We start from the raw sequence: 21,679 nt of genomic DNA on the forward strand, positions 1-21,679 counted from the left end.
TCATGTATCAATTTAACTTGATAATTAAATAAGTTGAATAATGAGTAAACAAGTTACTGTTACATTTTACCACAAACAACAAATTTTATTCAATAATCCATAACCTCAATGCAACTAAGACTGTTATTTATACTGATTTGTACATGAAGGAAAAAACAACAAAAAACAAACAAACATGGTTTTGGAATCATTAAAACAATAATGATGACTTCCTCCCACTGATAATTATAACTTATTAGAACTTAACAGTACCTGCAAATTCAAAATCCTTGGCAAAAATTAAATTTTACTTTTATCATGAACTGTAAAAACTCAAAACTTTTGGTCCATTATACATCCTTCCAAAAAATAAAATAAACTTTTAAACACTAATAGCCAAAGAGCTGATTCCTAAATATTTAATAACAATTTTTAAGCAGGAAAAAACTTTATGAACAAAATTTGAAGTAACTATTGACTTACGTAACATACTGTTTGAAATTTGTTAATTATGTATCAATTTTTTTTTTTTTTTAATGTGAAAACCTAATGTATTTGCTTTAACCCCTTCCATGATTTGCCAAGGATAACTGATGTTCCATCAATGCTTCAAACAATAATAGCATAAAATAATTTGGGCAATCAATTTCTCTCCATATTTTTACTTACTTGTCTCTCTTTATTTGTATGATAACAATCAGTAGTCTACAGATGGCGCTAATAATCATGTTTATGCTCATTTTTAACAGCTTTATTCTGCATTATGTACGTTAAACACATGAAAAAAGTATTTCTATTCTTTACTATAATTTTATTAAAAATAATCATATTGTGTGTAAAATAACATATCACAAAAGAACTTTTGTTTCATTAATATAAAAGTATAATCGATCAAAAAGTAAACTAAAATCCTGCCATTTTTTAGCTCATTTTCAAAAAAGCCCAACAAGAAATAGGTTATTTCTGCAAAAATAATTAATTTGTGTATGTCACTCAGGATCATGAAAAGATTACTTTACTGATGGCATATTCCACATAACAGGAAGAGTTAAAACCTGGCAACACAGTTCACACCACTTTAAAGACAGCTATAAGTATTTAATTGTTCAAAGAAGCATTTGTATTTATTACAACAAAATAACAGTCAAGTGAATGTATACTAATATTGTAAAAAAATATTAATTCTTACAAGTAACTGTAATTGAAAATATAATCTTCTGTAGTTGAAATAAAAGAAAAACTTTTTCATTCTCACATAAAACTAAAAATTATAGCAATTTAATGGCTTCATACATAGTTTATTTTTTTACACCTTACCAGATTTAACCTGTTTTTGTGCTAGTGTTTAATTTTTTTTCAAGCCCTCGAGATAGGCAGCTAAGGTTTTTTGTGTAGAATCTTGCAAAACAAACTTAACAACTTCATCTATTTCCTCCTGTTTTGTAGCTTTTAGGGACTCTGCAATTTCTTCTCTTGTCATAAGTTTAGTCCTGTAGCGAGCTGTTCCTGTTACAAAAAAATGTGAATTTAGTAAAAAAGTCTGTTACATTCCAAATTACATTTTTGTTTGTATATATTTGAACACAAATCTGCAAAATGAAGCTTGCAATTACTCTAATATCTGATTATGATAATGTATAATTCTCCTCCAATTTAACATTTATGTAGAAGGATGTTTGTTTTAAATAAAGTAGCCTGTTTGATAAACATGACTTTAACAGTTATATATTTATTGAGAAAAATACAATCTTGTGAATTTTAAGAATCTTACTTAATATCATGAAATTTTGAAAAATTTTGCTATTATCAATAAGTTGAACATTAGATAAAATTATTTTTAAAACCAAGTGAAATGTTTCATTACAATTACAGTCATCACTGCTATTGTAGATTTATATTTCTAATGGGCTTCTCTTCCTTTGTTTTATTGAGTGGGGCAATGTTTTTGTTAATGTATATCCTTTAAGAAGCCTTGGGAAAGAAATCAAAAAGACATTCTACTAACAGAAAATAAACAAGGCAGGAATAATTTATAACCAATTTAAGCCTTGAAGCAGATTAATTTATCAGTTACTTATCAGAATAAAAAATATTGGTTAATAAATATGTAAATACACAACAATATTTAAAACAGAAAAAATCTCACTACAGTAATGACACATGTGTATGTCATTATCAAATACATCACTTCAATGTTGGTCAGTTAATTAACAAGTACAAAATGTACTTAAAACCAACAAGAATCTGTCAGATGACTTTGTTATCTAAAACCATCATTTAAATTCTAATCTCCCTTTAAAATTACCTAATTATTTACATAAACTATAAAGAGACTATTTAGATAACCTCAGGTAAGGATAAACTTTTATAACACAGGTTTATACTAATTTTACTCTTTAATAAGGTGCAATAAGTTTTCCCAAGTGCTTTTTATTAATCAAGATAATACAAAAGGAATATGAGAAGATACATCCTATACTTTAAAATCATAAATTATATTAAATTTATTTCATTTACAATTTTAAAAAGTTATAACTTAATAAAAATAATTATATTGGAAGTTTAAAAAATCTGACTTAAATTGGTTTAGAAATGGTACAAATAAATACAGTAGGCTTTAATATTCAACAGAATTTTAAATCATACAATAAAATGGATATAATATAGAATTCATTCTCATTTTTTAAATTAACCAAAATAAATGTTGTACCAGGTACTTGAAGCCATATTTTCAGTATGTTTTGTGCTTTCTGAATAGTATCTTCATGACTGGATGATATCTCATCTACAAGTCCCAGCTGTAAAGCTTCCTCAACAGTAAACTGCTTACCAAGTTGAAGACTTAATTCCACCTGACGCTGACCGATTGTGTTGACGTACATGTTTTTGAACCTAATAAAAATAAAAACACCAAATGTTGTATGTGCTACAACATTTTCTTGAGTTACCTTGAGTACATGTAATGAACAGTGGACTGAGTGGGAGAAACTCAGCAAAGTATAAATTAGACCTAGAAAAAAAGTATAATTCTTTACTGAAGAGACAATAAAAAGAAGGAAAACCTATATGAATTGGAACTGTTAGCTGAACTTTATGCTAACTTAATAAGAAATAATCAAATAATTGCAAATTAAATATTATAGTAAACAGTGAACAGATTGATGCACTTAATAAGGGGGTGGAACATGCTTGTAAACCTGTGAACTTTTTTATTATTATTATTATTGTTATTACAGATGCAGAAACAGATTTGAGTAAAATTAAGGATATTGATGAGGTTGATATCATTAGAGTTGATTGTAAAAAGAGTTAGTAAGTAATTCTGAAGTCAGTTTAAAGAAAAATGAAAATGTACAAGTTTGAACTCCTTAAATAACTTGAATATTGTAATTAGTAATGCTAACAAATGTGGTCAAATGTCATCCACAATTAAGAAGATTATAACAAAGTTGAGGAGTTCCTCAATGAAGGTAAAAATGAAGAGGTTAAAAATAACCTACTTAACAAACTTCAGGATTTGATTAAAGAAAACTTTTAAGGCTGTATAAATTTAAGAGAAAAAATATTTGGTCCTAAGTAGTTTTGTAATTGCAAAATATTATGCCTTGTGAAAAGATAATAAAATTAGAGACTTCTATAGACTCATAGTATCAAATATAGGTTAATTCTTTTACAATATAGCTAAATATTTATTGTGTAAATGTTCTCACCTATGTAAAATGATTTTAAAAAATTAACTGCTATTAACTAAACAAGTGGTGTTAGATAGAGGTTTCTCATTAAAAATTGTCAATACAGCCATTAGAAAATTTAGTAAAATCATTAATGATAAATCAAAATATAAACTAAAATCAACAATGTATAAAAAAAAACTTATTCCCATTTATACACCACTGAATAAAATTAGTTGAATATTAAATAAAACTAAAGATGAAATCAATCTAATGAAGAAAATATGTATTTATAGAATTGAGTGTAACTGTGTGTACATTGTTCAAACAAGAAGAAATTAACAATTTAGAATAAATAAGCACAAAAGAAATGTTAAAAACAAAAGTGAAAATTCTGCACTAGCTGAATGTGTAAATTACATTGCACATGTCATCCACTGAGAAAAAAAAAATTTATTTTGCCTCAACCAAATAATATGATGGCTGGAAATGTAAGAGATACTGCAAAATAATGAAACATGGTAAAATTAATTTTATTTTAAACAAGTATGAAGGGTTGAAATTCAGAAGGTATGTGGATATCAAAATATTTAAGGTAAGCGAGTTAAATAGTCCCATAACCAAGACTTGTTTTATTTATATTGTTGCATAGTATTTGCTTTTCAAACTCATAAGGATGAGTTGAAGCAACATCAAAACATGTAGAGTACCTTTTAAGATTGTTGATCAGTTTTAGAATAAAGATTTTAATTTTGTGCTAAGTAACAATGATCATTTGAGATTTTGATATTTTAAATATTTACACAAGTACCTTGATTTTTAACCTTTCAAAACTACAATTACTCTCTAACATCATGGAAAGAAATTTCTGATTATTTTAACTTCTGAGGTAATTGGAATATTTGGCATTACTTTTAATCAAAAAGCCCCTAATGGGCTATATGTGGTATGCTTACCTGGAGTATCAAAATCCAGTTGGTAACATTACAAGTTTTTGTCAATTCACATAAGAAATAATATTTTCTTGAGCCATCTCATGAGATAAATAAATGAGTTGAAAATAATCAATTGACAAGTCCAATGATTAATCAGTTAAGAAATTCTACTCACTGCCCATGTCTGATCAATAAGTTAATTAATTAGAATTAAATACGAGATCATAACTCAATAAATGTCATCACGCATTAATCCACACTCCTTACACATTGTCACCAGTTAATGGCAGGTGTCACATAGCTAAATTATATACATGTAATTTTAAATTAACATATCTATATAAAGATTTATTCACACTGTATTTTTACAAACTCCCCACTGAATATTCTCTTCTGCCATGTGAAAGTTGGCAAGTAATGCTCAGAAAATTGTGAAATTCCACTTATATAGTTAATGGATTAGAAAGGTACTAGTTTCTGAATCTGTGATCATTTAATTTGAAAATCCTACTCTTTATCACAGCTAACATTTCCTATAGTCTCTAGTGAAGATTTCAACCATAGACCCTAAAGTACTCTAATTAGTAATTGGTTTCTTTAACTAAAAACAACTGTAATGTCTCCATAAACATATAAAACAGTTTTTCATCAGTAAAATATTCAGATCAGGGTTTGCACACGTTTGGTGATTCAGATTTCCATGACTTTTCCAAAACTTTCCAAAGCCCTCAAAACTAATTTTCCAGGCCATAAATATCATAAAATCACATGGTTCATATTAACTGTTTATACTGTATATATTATCCAAAAGTATATACAGGTATGTCTGTGTGTGAAACACAATCATAAGACATAGATATAATTTTTTTTGATTCATCCACTACCTTTGCAATTTCTTCATGCAAAATTTTTAATTCTAAAGACTTTTATTTTGCCATTTTCCCTAAACTAATTGATTTTGCAAAATCAGTCGTATTGCTTTAATTCTTGGTCTTATCAGTGAGATTATTAGCATCCTTAATTAAGAATGCTCATCTTTTCAATTATTTCATGTTTGGTCTATTAAGTTTTACAACATCCTTCAGAATAAGTTTCCTTTTCCATGTATTTTCATTGAGTTCAGCCATCTCCCTCTGTCGATAAAGGTGTTGCTTATATTTCTCTCTTCCATAATACCTCCGACAAAGGAACTTCCACAGTAACTCCAACTAACTGCACATAATTATAGATTAACTGCTGGCTAACAAGGGAGACATCCTTCACATTTTAAAGTATGAACCCTTTCCTCACTGAAAAGACCCTTTTAATAATTACTCAGCCACGAGAAAGTATCAAAGTGAGTTTGACAACATGCTGTAAAGACTTCTAATTTGCAGCTTGGCCCATTTGTTTGAACATATCAATTTTGAGGTCAAAATCATTGAAAAATGTAAAAATATGGCTTCACAACATTAGATAAAAATAAGTCATTTTGTCTGATTAACCGTTTTGTGAAAGGTCATGGGTCAAAGGCCATGTCATCACATTTGTTGACTTACATTCACAATTTTATTGCACCATTATTCTGAGAATTTATGTCAATAAGTCTGGAATTAAATTTTAGATTATAATTCAAACTTTAATATTATATACGAGTTAATATCATTAAAGAATCTTATTTTTTTGTGTAAAAAATACTTAAATCTCTACTAAATGTCTACCAAATTTTGGGAAGATACACACGTTGTACCAAAAGTTATAGTGTAAATACTTAACATCTGCAAGTGTGTAGATGAACTTGGATATTATTATACCAAGCCCATTGTGAAAAGGTTAATTTATCATATTCTTCTGATTTGAGATATTTCAAATTTATAAGAGTGGATGGTACAGGCTGAAAACAAGACTTGCTACCCCATCACTTCCCAGGTTTTTTTAAGAGAAGAAAAACAGGCAACATTATTAATAAATTAATATTTCAATGGACACTTCACTATCAATTTCTCAAGTAAACACATCAAAACAGACAAACACTAATTATGAAATACACATTTATCTCCTGGAGTTGATTTCTTTGTGGCAATAAATATTTTCATATTTTCTGTTGCACAAAAACTGATATTGACATGTTAAGCTGATTTGATAATTTTTCCATATTGCTTAAATCAATGTTTCACAACTTAAATGCAGTGTCTGCTTTGGTCAGCAAATCATGTTTTACAACCCTTTCCTGAAGGTTACTGGTCATAGACTCAAGATCACAGTTGCAAAAAAAATGTCAGTAGAGAGTGGTCGTTGTGATATTTTGTCATACATAGAGAGAGTTCTTCAGATAATGAAACATAAAATCATAACTTTGTCACAGAAAGGATATCATTACTGAAGACCTCACAGTATCAAATACTTGACTTTAAGTACTCTATAAAGAGTGTGATTTGGTTTCAACTGTTTTTATGCATGTTTGGAAATTTGAAATGATTTCAGTTGTCCTTTGTACAACAGATACAATTTCTAACCATTGGGTAAAACAAAATTTCAATGACACGTATGAGACCCAGTAACTTTTTCAAAGTGTTCCTGTCCTGCTGGTAATTTCTAAAAAGGCAGTACACTAATTTAAACATTGCTTCTAAATCTCAGTCAGAGGCACTGAAAGTACTATGAAGAGCCTTATGAATAATATAGAGACCACAAGCACCAATGTTGATTCTAATTTTTCATGGAATAACCAGTTAATATTTGGACTGTCCATCCCTATTTCCAAACGACGAATAAGATTAAGACCTTTTCTCAGACTTATGAAATGGCTTAAGAGGTCATTAGACCTTTTGTGGCTGAAAAAAATGCAAAATTAAGAAAATCTGGTCATCATAAGATTTCTTTCCAAATTAAAGTGCTAAAAGTACACATTAAGTTATTCCTTTTGGTTTTTACTATTTCAGGATTCTTCATGTAAGAGCACAAAGTCCATAGCATTTTGAAGGTTTTGATAAAACTTGAATTGATATACATGGGGCCAATCAAAAACAAGCCATATATACACATTTTTTTTCTCTCCACAAGAGAATATGGGTGAAATTTTACTATCTGGAAACATCTACTCAAACAGATCATTGAAGTCTTCACAGCTTTTCTTATTGTGCCAGCTAACAATGATGTTTAGGACCCCCAAACCTCAACTTTCTACTCATCTTCTTCAGGAACATATGATTCCAGTCTGCCCTGTAATGAATAAACTGCATAATAAGGTGATGACACCTGGAAGAAAAGAAGTGAACCACCCATCGACTAACTGCAAGATAATACAACTTTACTGAATTGTATACTGTATTTAAATAAATGAAATTTGGCTCATTCTCTTCAATATAAAGTTAACTTAGGAATATTATTCACTGACCTGGTGGACTACAGCATTGTATTAATTTGTTACAACAGTAGGCCTAGCAGTTGATATTCTATCTAGCATTGGCCTAGATTCAGATGATATTAAACTGTGAATAGTCAGCGTGACAGCTGCTTACGAGTGCAATTTATGCACATCAGTCTCATGTTTTTTCTCCTTCATGTGGCTTATTATATCAAACTTGCCCATAATGCCAACATCAAATTTTGTATGGAGCACATTGCATCAAATGTCTTGGTGATGTGCACCTGTAACAAGCCATTCTTCCTATTTGTTCTTCAAAAGTCATACATTGTTAAATATACAATTGCTCAGGATATTTTATACAATTACACATTTATGTCAATACCATAGAATATAAAACTAATGGTGAAAAACACTGATAAATAATAATTACATAATTGCTTGAATGGCAAGGCACAATATCAATAGCCTCATTCAACCACTGGAGTTATTCAAGGAGCTAGTTATGCATGTTCATCATTAAGAAAAACATGAAGAGCTTGCTCGAAAGACAGTTGCTACTGGATATTAAATGATGTGATAATCAAACTAACAAATTATAGAAAATACTGGCTTATAACACTGACATGAGAAAGTTTTCCTTTTCCATGACTTTTAGAAAATTTTGGGGCAATTTCTCAAGCCCTGGGAATTGTTTACACAATTCTTCAAGACATTCAAAACCTGTACAAATCCTGTTTGACAGGTAATTTCCATTAAAAAACAGAAAAAGGTTAATGAGTTTAGAAAGAAATATTACTTAAAATTACATAAAATTTTGATGAAGATCTTATAACCATAGTTCTTTCAGTATGAACAAAATGTGACATGTAAGTAGGGGTCACATCAAATACAACACAAGAAAGGAAAAGCCTACCAAACAAACAAATCTGTAAACCAAGATTATCTAACTATACATTCACTTTATAAGTACTTGTTACATTTATCATTCTATACTGTATTATTTTATTCACATTATATGTAAAAAAAAAGCAAAAGTACCCATTCCCAAAGATAGGAAAAGTTCTAAGTTCAACTAGCAATAAATACCCATCTCCAGTGTCAGGAAAGGTTTAAGTTAATCTGTCAATTTATTTATTGCATGGATTTTATAAAACATTGTGTTGCACACTTGGTTTCAGTCAGAGCCAAAACTCTCAGCTACTTATACTACCCAAAGCAAAAAATAAATGTTCAACATTTCAGTCACACTAAAACTCACAAAACAGTAACATTCAGTAAATCTACATTTTCATTCCTTAAGTAATGTCACATTTTGAAATGTGAATGATACTGTGATTAATTTGTAACACTTTAGTGGAAAATATCTTTAAAAAAAGGCAGAAACAATTATTAAATAAATTTGATGTAGTATTTTCAAACTAATAATTAATTTTGTTCTTAAAAATATTTGAAAACTCAAAAACTAAAATTTATTTTTAATAAATTAAGTAATCATAATGAAAAATTTACTGAAATACTCACCACAGAGGTGCAACAATCCCCTGTAAATATAAAATTTAAAAATTTGATAATTTTCTCTTGAAAAACCAACAATGGTGTAAAAACAAATGACAGTTACAATGTAATAAAAGAAATACTTTGATACCAAAAGTTATAACTAAATTTTTTTCTATATGTCACAATATAAAGTTTGATAAAGAAAATTACTTCATCTAGTTACAGGCTGCAATGTACAGTAAAGTTTTTATCAATAAATCTAGTTAAACCAGACCAAGAAAACCAAAAGCTATGACCAAATGGCTACTGAAGGTATGGAATGATTAGGAATTGTCACAAGGAACCACATCCTCACGGAACAGTTGTCCAAAGGATAGCATGCTAAAATGTATTTTCTCAGTCTGTATCCACCCCACCAAAAAATATACAAATTTAATTATTAAAATCACAAATACAGCATTCTGAAACTTTAAAGCACAATGAATGAGCTATTTGCATAAAATATTTTCAAGTGCAAAAATACAACTTTCACGACAAAGTAATGTTTATTTATTCACTTATTAACCATGAAAAAAAAAGAAATCATTATTAAAACCACAATGTTTTCAGTTTTAAAAATATTCAGCATGTTCAGTTTACACTTAGATCTTGACTGATCATACAACTACTTATTCTACTTATATTAAAGGATTGGACACCAAGAATCATAGAATATCCATTACGAATCCTAAGTTACTTTTTGGGATAACTGAGCATTATATAAGTGAGCATGAAGCAGTGAATAATAAGTCATTAAACAATCTTTGAAGGTTTTTAAATTGCTCTTGTAGCACTGTGCATGGGGCTTTCACCTAAGCTTTATGACTCACTTTAAATGTTTAAGATTACTTTAAGTTATTATACTATAAAATATTTAGTGTTACAAATATTTTCCTTTAATTATTATGGTGCAAATGCCTTTTACAAGCTGCCAAAGCATAATTATAATTAATTAATTTGTCTTTAGATATTAGTACTAGGTCTATTATACTTTTTTAACATTAAATTCTCTATCATCTCCCTTAGGGACTTTCAAGAATTAGAAGAAATAGTATTTTGACCACACTATGTTTACTGTAGATTGAATTAATTATCCTCCTTTAAGTTGCTGATAGTATAAGCTTAATGAAAGGTATGTGTAGTAATCTTGTCTCATGAGTTAATTGGCATCTTGCCAGTTAAACACAACACAACTCTGATTTTCATATTTTAGTAGTTGCAACAGTGGTGATAACTGTTGAAAGTAAAAAGTGCAAGAACACTCAATATGACAGAAGTTACATTTCCCAGGTTGGTTGGTTGGTTAGCATTTCTTGGTGTAAACAACTGGTAAAATGGTAAATTCGTTAAAATATATAAAAATGAATCATGCTAAAACAAAACAGTCTAATTTTCAAATTAAAATCTTAAATAGAGTTAAAAAGACCAATGTCCCTTAAAAATTTAAAAACAGAACTGAGGTGGGCAGTGTCACCATTGCAAATGGCATCGTTCAATGTCAAGGGTAAGCCCATGGTAAAAATATGTTTGAAATGGTGTCATCACTTTTAATCATAATGATGACATGACAATAAAATGTGGGCTATTGTGACCAAGGTATCACACAGACCACACACATGCATCTGTACCAAATAAATGAAAGTGATGAGTTAAAAAACTGTGACCAATGCACAGCCTAGCCAGAACAACTGCTTCCTTTTGATCCTTATTGATGAAAGATACTCAAAGATCAATAGAAGGTTTGATCTGATAAAGCTTGTTATCATGTTGCTCACTCCATGCCAACTGGCACAGAGCCGAGCCTCGAATACAGAATCATAGTTAATGTAGAGGACAGGTACAGTGGTGATAGCACTAGAGCATACAGACTTAGCTGCAATGTCAGTGAACTCATTCCCACAAATATCAACACAGCCTGGTGTCCAGAAAAACAGGACAGAAATAAATGTTAGATAGAAATGGCCCAACAGGTTTTGAATTTTGATGAGAACTAATGTGAAGCAATTCCAGGGCCAATAGAGAGCTAAGTGAGCCAGTATAAATAATATAGTTCTTGCACTACATAGCACATGTGTGATCCAGGGCAAGAGAAACAGCATACAATTTAGCAGTGAACACAGAAATTGTAAAGGGGATTCCGTTTCAACAACCAAATCACCTGATTTCAAACCATCTGTATAAATGGGAATGAAAGGATGGTTCAAAAGATATTTGGCAAACAGAAGATGATACTTCCAATTGGGAGGATCTGCCTTCTTCAGATGACTCAAAGAAAGGTCACATTTAGGGATGGTAATTAGCCATGGTTGGATGTGCTGATCAGTGGATACAGTTATATTATCCAAGGATAGACCCAATTCATCCAACTGCACCTGGATATGAAGGCCAAAAAGAACAATGGCAGACTGTCTATTCTGAAAAAGAATGGCCCACTGAGAAAGGAAATCACAACCTCATGTTGGATGCTGTGGTGATTAAATTTTGATTAAATAAGGGAACGACAGATTTTTAGCACAGAACATCAATCCGCTCCTCACGAGGTGGAAGAAAGGACACAGAGGATGTTCTGTGTCCTTGTACAATTGACATGTAGCTGCTTGATGTGTGGAATAAAGGTCAGCTTATGGTCAACGATAAGCCCCGAGAACTTTGCCTCAGGGACCATGGGAAGCAAAACTTCTCCAAGATGGAGCTCGAGATCTGGGTGAATACCCCATTGTATAGTGGAGGGGAGTTGTCCACTAATGGCATTAATCTTTATAATGAAAAGTATAACACTCAAGACACAGTCCTGAGTGACTGCAAGATCCCATGGGAAAGAACAGAAATGTGTCGAACCCATACAGACTTGGAATCACCAAGTCATTAAAAATGTCTAATAAAAATGGATAAATGGCCACACAATCCTCACAAGGTAAGGTCTCACAAAATTCCATACCTCCATATTGTATCACAAGTTTTCTCAAGGTAACAAAATACAGAAACAATATGTTTTTGCTTGAGAAAGGCTTCCCTGATTGGCATTTCAAGTTGAATCAGGTGGTTTGTGGTAAAGAGCTGTTGTCGAAACCCACACTAAGTGGGTGAAAGGAGGTTGATTGATTCGAGAAACTAAACAAGACAAGCATTAACCATTCCTTCTGGCTTTGACGTTTGAGGTGCTGAGCATATGCACGGACCCAATGAAATGCAATGTGGTAAAGCCTGTTTTCGATCTTTCCTTGCCATGTGGCAGGTACAATTCCACCAAGGATGAGGATAATATGGGAAATGTGTCGAAGTTTTAGGAATACACTGACCAGCTGCCTGGACAATACAGTCAGTCGCCTAACAATGGCTTACAGATGATGTCAGGATCAAGTTGTGAAAGAGCACTGAAAGAGGACCAGTTGGTCTGCTCCAACTTCCATTGAGGCATGTGGGTTGGGTGGCATTGACCATGGCCAGTCTCTCTCAAAATCATAAGAAAATTATCACTGCACCATGGGTTACTGTCAACCCTCCAAGAAAGGTAAAAGAAAAGTGAAGGAAAGCAGACAGAAAGATCAATAGCAGTAAAAAACTGACTAAGTGCAGGTAAATAAATATTAGAACCAGTACTGAAGAGAGATAGGTTGTGATCCAAGAGTATCTTCTCTATGGAATGAAACCTCCAATCAAAATCAGCACCACCCCAGAGGGAATTATGTCTGTTAAAATAACCAGGATTAAAAAAGGAAATGGTAACTGCTCAATGAGGGCACTAAAGTCTGACTGATCATAAGTCTTTTCAGAAGCCAGGTAAAGAGAACAAATAGTGATGATACAACCCAAGGATGCAGAGATGGCTTCACCTTACAAGCGTATATCAAGTGGCAAAGACAGAGAGGGCACATGCTAATCAACCAGAATGCCACCTTATCTTGCACTCATCCATCACACAACCTGTCATTTCTGTACAAAGAAAACTGCTGAAGGGTGAGCACATTGGCAAGTTTTAGAAATGTTTCCTGTAAGGAGACATATGTGATGGTAAAAATCAATCAAATGTCATCTATATTTGAACGAAAACTCTGACAGTTATACTGGATAAGAGATGCCATTTTTATTTACATGTAGAAGAACTTGGCAACCATGTTTTTCTTTCTTTATCAGACAAAGGTCTATCAACCTCCACTGATCCTGCCCTGAGTCGAGTAGGCAGGTCTTTGTCTGTGGCAAAACAAAAGATTCCAGTGACTGAGGGCATGTATGAATGATCATTTTACTTCTCAGGGCTGCAGAAGAAGATGGAAACTGACATGAGAAAACACCCAAACCTGACGCCAAAGCAAGTGGAACCACGCAGTCACTGAAAGGAGTGGCAGGGAAACGGATGGAAGCAGATGTAGATTCATCAACTCTTTTAATCATGGAGGGCTAAAAGTTCTTCACACAATTTACAAACGACTCTGTGGGAGATACAGAGAGATCTGTCTGTACTCCCACTGTGGAAGTGGAATGGAATACAGCAGTGTATGTCTGAGATGAAGTTGGGGACAATAATTCAGAGCTTCTGGATGGAAAATATTAATTACAGTCTTCAAGCTTTGCACCTCTTTCTTTTCCACCCAATTAGGGCAAAAAATAGAGCAACAGGGATGTGAACCACCACAGTTAACACAGCATGATTCTAGTTTGCACTCATAAGCATCATGGTCTTTGCCACCACAATGAGCACATGTCAAAGAACCATAGCATGATGTTTGAGTGACCGAACCACTGACATTGGAAACATCCGAGAGGGTTGGGAATGTATCGGGGTATCTGACAGTTCAAATAACCTGCCTTGACAGTAGCATAGAGGACTTTGTGATGTAAATGTCAGTATCAGAACATTAGTAGGCAACATAATAAGTCTACGCAAGTGGAGATTTGGCACATCTCAAACATGCCTTGTATGAAGAAACCAGTGAGGATCTCTGACGCAGGAATGTTCTTTAAATCCCTCTCAACTATAACTCTGGAAAAATTCAAAGTTGCATGGGGAGTAACCCTAATGGGTGTATCCCCAATAGCCTTCAATTTCAAGAGGAGTTTGGTATGCTGTGGTGAAGATATTTCCACCAAAATGTCTCCAGAGCACAATTTCTTTACTGACTTAGGGGAGCCAGGAAGATTCTCTAGTTCATTTTGAATAAAAACGGGGCAACTGCCCTAAAGATTTCTCAGATAAGGAATTGATAATTAGAAATTGAGGTACAGAATCTGACTGTGAGGTTGACTGTACAACAATCATCTGTGTGTGTTCATTTTCCGATAATTTTTTATTTCAATTTTTTCATTATTTATTTTTCCATAAATGGAGGTATCCATAATAAAGATGCAACATTTCAGTGCCTACTGACCCCACCCACTATGGAGCCCTACAAGAGGATGCACTACAATGCCAAACAAGGATGCTGCAGCAACATTTGGGTTTTATGAGCACTAAACCTGAATACCAGTATCAGACACAATGTCCACAACACCCATTGAGAACGTCCAACACTAGTACTCAGTTGACTCTTGCCCAAGTAGACCAGCCAAGTGATCCCAGAAGGGCCACCCTAAAGCTGCCTGTCTACAGGAATTCAAGGCCAAAGTGGTGTGCTGGAGTTGGGCCCCTTAACCAACAGAATGCTCAATTCCCCTCCATGGGTCACTCACTACACACGGCAAACACTTGGATGGATGTTTAGATCCCAGAAGAGGTAAACTGAAAGTACAAAACCTTCTCTGATAGGCCCCTTCACCACATACAGAAATTCACCTTGAGGGGTACTGTTCCTAGAAACTGTACTGCATAATCTGAGCTGTTGGGTCTAGCAAATGCCCACCCCTACATCCAGCAGCTTTAATTTTGTGGGGAAAAAAACAAGAGAAACTTAAAAACAAAAAAAGAGATAACATCAAATGTATTAATAAACAAACAATAAAGATACAACAGATATTTTTTTTAAAAGTCATGCTATAATAATATTACAATACTTTTTTGAAAACAATTACATAAATCTTTAAACCTTTTGATGGAATTTTTTAGGGTAAGAGAAAAATAAAAAGACTTGTATTCTTACACATATATGTAAACTATGTTAACAAGTCACAAAACATTTTGTAAATGGTGCAACCTTTCCATTAATGTTTATTCTACTTTAAAATAAGATGAAGAAAACAAACCATGTTTGTTTTTACAGTTTCTTATGAAATTAAATAAAATCTAAGCACATCTTTTATAACACATGAATAAAACACAAATTGTTTACATTTTCAAAGAGTAAAATTAATACTATATAAAAAATATACTTTATTTTATATCTTTGAATGTCAAAGCATTACTTTTGTAAATTACACCCATAAAAGTTGATAAAACATATCTGCAAAAAGAATTACTTCAGTTTGATAAACATCAATTTTCTTCTTTTAACATAACACTGAAAAACATTTTTACCAATCTAGTTTCATTTAATCCAATCATAAAGGGTCCCTTGATCATTATCCTGTAATCACAGCTCAGTGCAATCATACATCCACCAGCTGGGGAGTGACCCTAATAAAAGAGCGAGAGAAAATATTACACCAAGTAAAAATAATTTTACAACTTCATTATTTTGCATTGTTGTTTGGTCAAAATTTTAAAATCTGTAAATGTTAAAATCACTAAAATTATACATCGTATAATTAAATATTTTACATTTAAAATACAACTTTTGTTGTAGGAACAACACAAAAATTTACACAAGGTAAATTCTCAGTTTAAACTTATTTCTGCTAAGAGTATTAGGTAGGTCTGTTTTATAATGAAGCAGCTAGGTAGAATAAATCAAAGTAAGAGCAAATTATTTACCAGAATTGAATTAGCTTAAGAGAAGAAATAAAACATCTAGACAACAGGTAAAACAAAATGTAAACAGTATTTATTTATTACCAAAAAAAAATGTGTGCATGTGTGTACTTGCTTTCTGGATGCTCAACAACTGTGGTTCACTGGACCCTTCCTTTAAGATATTCTCCCATTAACCAACTCACTTGAAATTTGATGTAGTAATGGTTATATTTAACATTTCTTAGTTAATAATAAACATCAGATTTACCAACAGCAAGTAGCAGTACTCACCTGATGGGTGATTTTTATTTACCCACTAGAAATTTAAAAAATGTTGTTGCATAATAACAAGAAAACATTGTTTGATGTGGAAATAATTAGCAAAACAACTGTATTCTAACAATTAAGTATAATTGTTCTTCCCTGATAACACTTTCCAATACGAAAAACTATATATCTTAACCCTTTCATTATGGGTTAGGTGGAATCCACCCAGTCTGTAACCTCAAAAAATATCCAAGAAAATAATTATACTACAATTTTTGATAATGTATGCATATCTTTAAAATATATTGGTAAATATTACAAGGCTTCTGTACACAAAACATTAGGTTTGTGGATTAATAAAGATTTTTTTGTAAAATTTTTTCTTTAAGGATTTTGAGTATCCTAGATGCAAAGTAATTTTCATTTATATGCATTAAAAATTTTCAAAATTTTCACATGAAATCTTTATAACCTCCAGATAATTATCAAACATTTCTTAAAAAAACTTTATATTTTTTATCTTATTTTCACTATTGAATCAAAATCTCCATATGTGTTTGGCAAATTTTACTGCTCTCATAACCTCATAACCATTAGTGCAGCATTCAACATACCAAGTGCATACAAAAATCAATGTTTAGGTGTTTTTTTAATATTTACTTTTAAACTAAGAAACTGAGTAATCATCTGCAGTTTGATGCCAAACTTACTAACATAAATTCATAAAACAGTAGTTCAATAAAAGTTCCACTACAAGTCAACAAACCTAATGATGTGGTGTTTGGCCCATGATCCCTAACAATAGGATTAGGGATGTTCCTCAAAAGTTGCCTGCCTCCTTTGTTTTAAATCAAGGAAACATGGTTCCCTTATGCTGTAGAACTTGGAATCAACATAGCTTGCATTCATGAATTACAAAAATACTATTAAATCTCCATAGGAAGAAACAACTTTCTTCAGGGAAATAACACAAAAATACAAAAAATAAAATAAAATGGAAGATTTAAGCAGCTAACAGAAATAATGCTTCATTTAAAGCAGCCAGTCAATGTTTAAATTTTAGATTTTTCTCTGTCATATATAAAACTGTAGAATTTGTGCAGTATTTGAATCATGAGAGAATTTCCTGGAATAGAAACATGGTATTCACCTGCAAAATATTTTGCTCCATTAAATCTGAAAAACATAAATATGGATAAATTAACAGTTTAGCATGCCTTTAAATCTTCACCCCTGAAGTAGATGACAGATCCACTTGTTACAGGCCTCAAGGTTTAATAATTCTACAGGGTGTTCGGAAAGTCACTGTGCACTTATATATTTATTAACAGACATGTTTCAATATAGAATACAGGAGGTAAATATGAATGACAATTATAAACAATGTTGAAAGTGACCCCCATTGGCATCAATACAAGCCTGGATCCTTCTTATTTTGCTTCTAAATACTGCTATCAGTTGCTGGCTTGAAATAGACTGAATAAAATATGATTACAAAACTGCACAGTGACTTTCCGAACACCCTGTATATGAATTACCAACCTTTTGGTTCAATGTGTTTTTTACTGCAATATATAGATAAATTAATATTTTTTATACATGTACATCTCTTATTACATATGCTACTGGCTACTGCAGAAGACTTGTACTCAAAAAAACTTTCCCAGAAATGTAAATTGTACTTTAATTTTATTACAAGTTCAGATAGTCAACATTTTGGACTTTCAGAAATAACACAAATTTTACCTTACTGATCAAAAGGTGTAGTTTGAAAAATTATAGAATAAGTGACATCATATTTATAAACTGTCAACATGATGACCCATTTTCGCATTTTGTGTCAAACAACCAAACATTACAATGCAATTGTTACATAAAAATGCCCAACACCTTTCATAATAAGGTTAGCAATAAGATTTAAATATTTAAACATCACAGTAAGGAGACAAAAAATGAAAAGAAAGTGCCTACTGAAATGGCAGCCACTGTTACAAGTGGTGACACATAAAGCTTCAACCAAAAATCTTGTAACGCTCCCCAAAATTCTCGAAGTCGTGCCTCAGTGGGTTGGAACATCTCAAAAATGTCAAGTCCTGCAGAGAAGATCTTAGGGATTCCCTGATCATCAACAAATAAGACATAAAAATAAATATATCTATAAACACATGTTTTACAAAGGTTACAACAGTTTTCTAATAAACGTTTAAGCACCCTGAACTAAATTCATCAATCAGTGATGTCGAGAAAACCCACTTGTTTTGGGTTGAGAAAGTCTTTTACATAGAGGAGCGAAGAAGGTCAAAACTTCTACGTAGCTCTTCTACGTAAAAAATGCTCTCAATCCTAATGAGCCATTTTTACATATATAAATTCATCAATGGTTAAGTATTAGGTAAAATACTTTAAAAGTAAGAAAATGTTTCAGTATCAAACAAATCTTCATTCTTTATCATGTTTTTCAGTGCGTTCTTCCAGCTAACAAGTGTCAAGTTTCTGGGAGTAAAACATATTCTACATTTTTGAATTTGTGTAAAATGTTCTAGTTACATCAACAGTAATTTCTGAAGCAAATGTAAAACTGGCTTAAAATTTGCAAGGCAACAGTCAAATTATCAAGAATTTCACAAAGTTCCACTTAAATACATTATGCTAATTTTGCATATAGTCTCCTTTCCAATACATAGAACCTCACAAGATACAAGTTACAAAAATGTTAATACTTATGACATAATCTTTATTAATGAGAGCAAACTTGTTACAGTTGGTGTAATGGGTTGACTGAGGAAAGAATTATTACAGCAATACAGTTTTTTATAAATATGTTTTAAAATTAAAGAAAAACTAATTTCTAAACCCTGTACTTTTTTAATAACTTAATATGTAAAAACAGTTTGTTTGGAAGATGTATTATATCTTACCGATGTTATGATGAGACCTCTACATGACTTGTCTTTCTCTAGTTCATCAATTGTGTTGTACAGATTTTGAAGGTACTCCAAGTTTAGACTATTAACAGGACTTTTCTGAAGTTTCATAATAGCTGTTATAGAGAAAATAATTATAATATTTAAGATAACTATCTATTTCTCCTGAAAATGTAACAATTCCTTGTTCTATTTGATAAAACTCTTCCATTTAAAAAATTGTCATAAGCATTTATAAAACTTCTCACTGTTTTTACTTTCAACTTGTTTACTGATAAGATGAAAAATATTATGCAGTATAAAACATCCTTAATCTGAAAATAAGTCATTATTTGTGATACATAAGTCATAATTGGAATTATCAAACGTAGCAGACTGATGACTCCAGACGTACACTACAGATTAGGTTATGTCATGAATAATTTTATGTACCATTACAGAAGTAAAAGTTAATTTGTGACTTTGAACACAAGCACTATTTAAAATGTTTACAAAATGCTTTAATAAGTTGCAATCTTTCCAGCTTTATGTATAAACAAGGATAAAGATTTAAATTGAAATTGTGAATCTGCAAGTGTCAATTATTTTTCAAATAACAAAATAAGAAAGTATACAAATTTGGAAAATCTAAGTTCCTTGCCCAAAACTAGCATTAGAAATGTACATTATGTTATATCATGTAAGTTAACACATAGGTTTAACAAAAACAAACTGATTTAATCATTAATTAACGGAAGCAACAGGAAATGAAATACTGTTTAAAAAGTTAATTACTCTTAAATTTTAGAAGGTAAAGTACCAATCTGTTCCTCCCGTTGGACTGATATATCAGCCTGCTTATTTCCATCTCCGGTATTTTGGGAAAGCTCACGTAATAGTATCTGATTCGAATACAGATGTTTGCTTTGTGGACCTAAAACGTTATGACTGAAGCTTGATACTGTCAGCGATATTGGTGTTAAAGTATTACTTACACCTACATAACTATTAGTCTTAAAACTCACACTTGCTTTTCTAAAATTTTCATAAATGAAACGAAAAATATGACCTTGTTTACTTATACAGGACATCTTAATTTGTATCTGCAGCTATTTTATGTTACAAGCAAATTCGAAAACAAAACACACAGACGTTAACGTATAGTTTCTTTGAAAAACAACCATGCGTTTCAGTTCAAAGTCTCGAATTATTTAACATACTCTTAAACCACGTAATAATTAAGATGCTCATAATAAATAATACAAAAGTAATGTATATATATATGAGAGATTTTGTGTGTAAGCATGTATTTGAATTATATAACTTACTTTTTAAAGTTTTTAAATGAATTTGGGAAACAAGTGTATGAATGTTATTATTACTATTTCTGTTCTCCGAATTCGTTAATAATACGGATAATGAACTAACCAGTAAATTCGATGTTTGCAAAAGATACTTGGTAAACTGATTTAGCACATTTAGCCTTTTTGGTTAACGCAACACTGGGTTTTAATACTTGTGGTGGGCGAAGCACAGATAATCCTCTGTGCTTAACAGAAAAAGAAAGACTACATGTCGTTTTGGGACTGAAAGAAGTAGATATCACACAACAGGAATTCAAGATGAATGAGGATGTACATCCGTTTGACATCAATGCTCTTCCTTTTTCTTCAATTTATTTATCCTTTTATTAACAAATATGATAAAAATATGGTAATATTATTTTCGAAATCTGCGAATCTGAATTATCAAAACTCCGTTATTTAAATCAAAATAACTTTTACGAAGTTTAAATTCGCAGGCCTGTGTTATTGTTATAGCTTTCTGGGGAAACTCCAGACTGTAAGTAATGAGGCAAATAAGATTTTAAATTTTATACTTAGGAATGTTGACTATAAACTGATGGAAGTTATCATGTCATCCTGGAAGAACTTGTTTAGACCAAATTTTGAATATAGAATATATTTAATTTTGGTAACTAGCACTACTATTATGGCTGTGTATCCAAGTTGGTCTGATAGGCATCGTCAACTCTGGTTATAACAAATGTAGTGTAAGTAATATATTAAAACATGATCCAGCTTGCTTTCTCTCGTGGGTTTTAGAATTTATTTAGAAGAAATGTTGAGATTTCGGATAAGATTCAGAAAAGCTGGCAGATTTGGAGTTTAGGGAAAGAGTGAAATGTCCTGATAAGTTTTCACTTGGGATGTGAA

At 31.5% G+C, this 21,679-nt stretch overlaps 1 protein-coding gene across 2 annotated transcripts; it reads right to left on the minus strand.

The window, feature by feature from the left end:
• Nucleotides 1-64: 64 nt before the first annotated feature.
• LOC143225900 (enoyl-CoA delta isomerase 1, mitochondrial-like) lies at nucleotides 65-21,117 on the minus strand. Of its 2 annotated transcripts, none has more exons than XM_076456087.1 (7): nucleotides 20,892-21,117; nucleotides 19,479-19,600; nucleotides 18,532-18,678; nucleotides 15,919-16,017; nucleotides 9,456-9,475; nucleotides 2,690-2,871; nucleotides 65-1,485 (listed from the first exon to the last, which is right to left on the minus strand). In XM_076456087.1, exons 1-7 carry the CDS (start codon nucleotides 21,112-21,114, stop codon nucleotides 1,325-1,327), a joined length of 954 nt encoding a protein of 317 aa, XP_076312202.1. In that variant the 5' UTR covers nucleotides 21,115-21,117; the 3' UTR covers nucleotides 65-1,324. The 2 variants fall into 2 exon arrangements, with proteins under 2 accessions (XP_076312202.1, XP_076312201.1); XM_076456086.1 differs by lacking the exon at nucleotides 20,892-21,117 and adding an exon at nucleotides 20,284-20,694.
• Nucleotides 21,118-21,679: the final 562 nt, after the last annotated feature.

Source organism: Tachypleus tridentatus, chromosome 9 (genome assembly GCF_004210375.1).
Source record: "Tachypleus tridentatus isolate NWPU-2018 chromosome 9, ASM421037v1, whole genome shotgun sequence".
NCBI classification, from domain to species: Eukaryota; Metazoa; Arthropoda; class Merostomata; order Xiphosura; family Limulidae; genus Tachypleus; species Tachypleus tridentatus.

Excerpts from the sequence above, each read along its gene's own strand:
- LOC143225900 (XM_076456086.1), bottom strand. The coding sequence starts at position 20,554 with ATGTCCTGTATAAGTAAACAAGGTCATATTTTTCGTTTCATTTATGAA. Across the intron at positions 19,601-20,283 it reads CCAACGGGAGGAACAGATTG|CTATTATGAAACTTCAGAAA; the intron begins GTACTTTACCTT and ends TCTCTATAACAG. Across the intron at positions 18,679-19,478 it reads GAGGTCTCATCATAACATCG|GGAATCCCTAAGATCTTCTC; the intron begins GTAAGATATAAT and ends GTTGATGATCAG.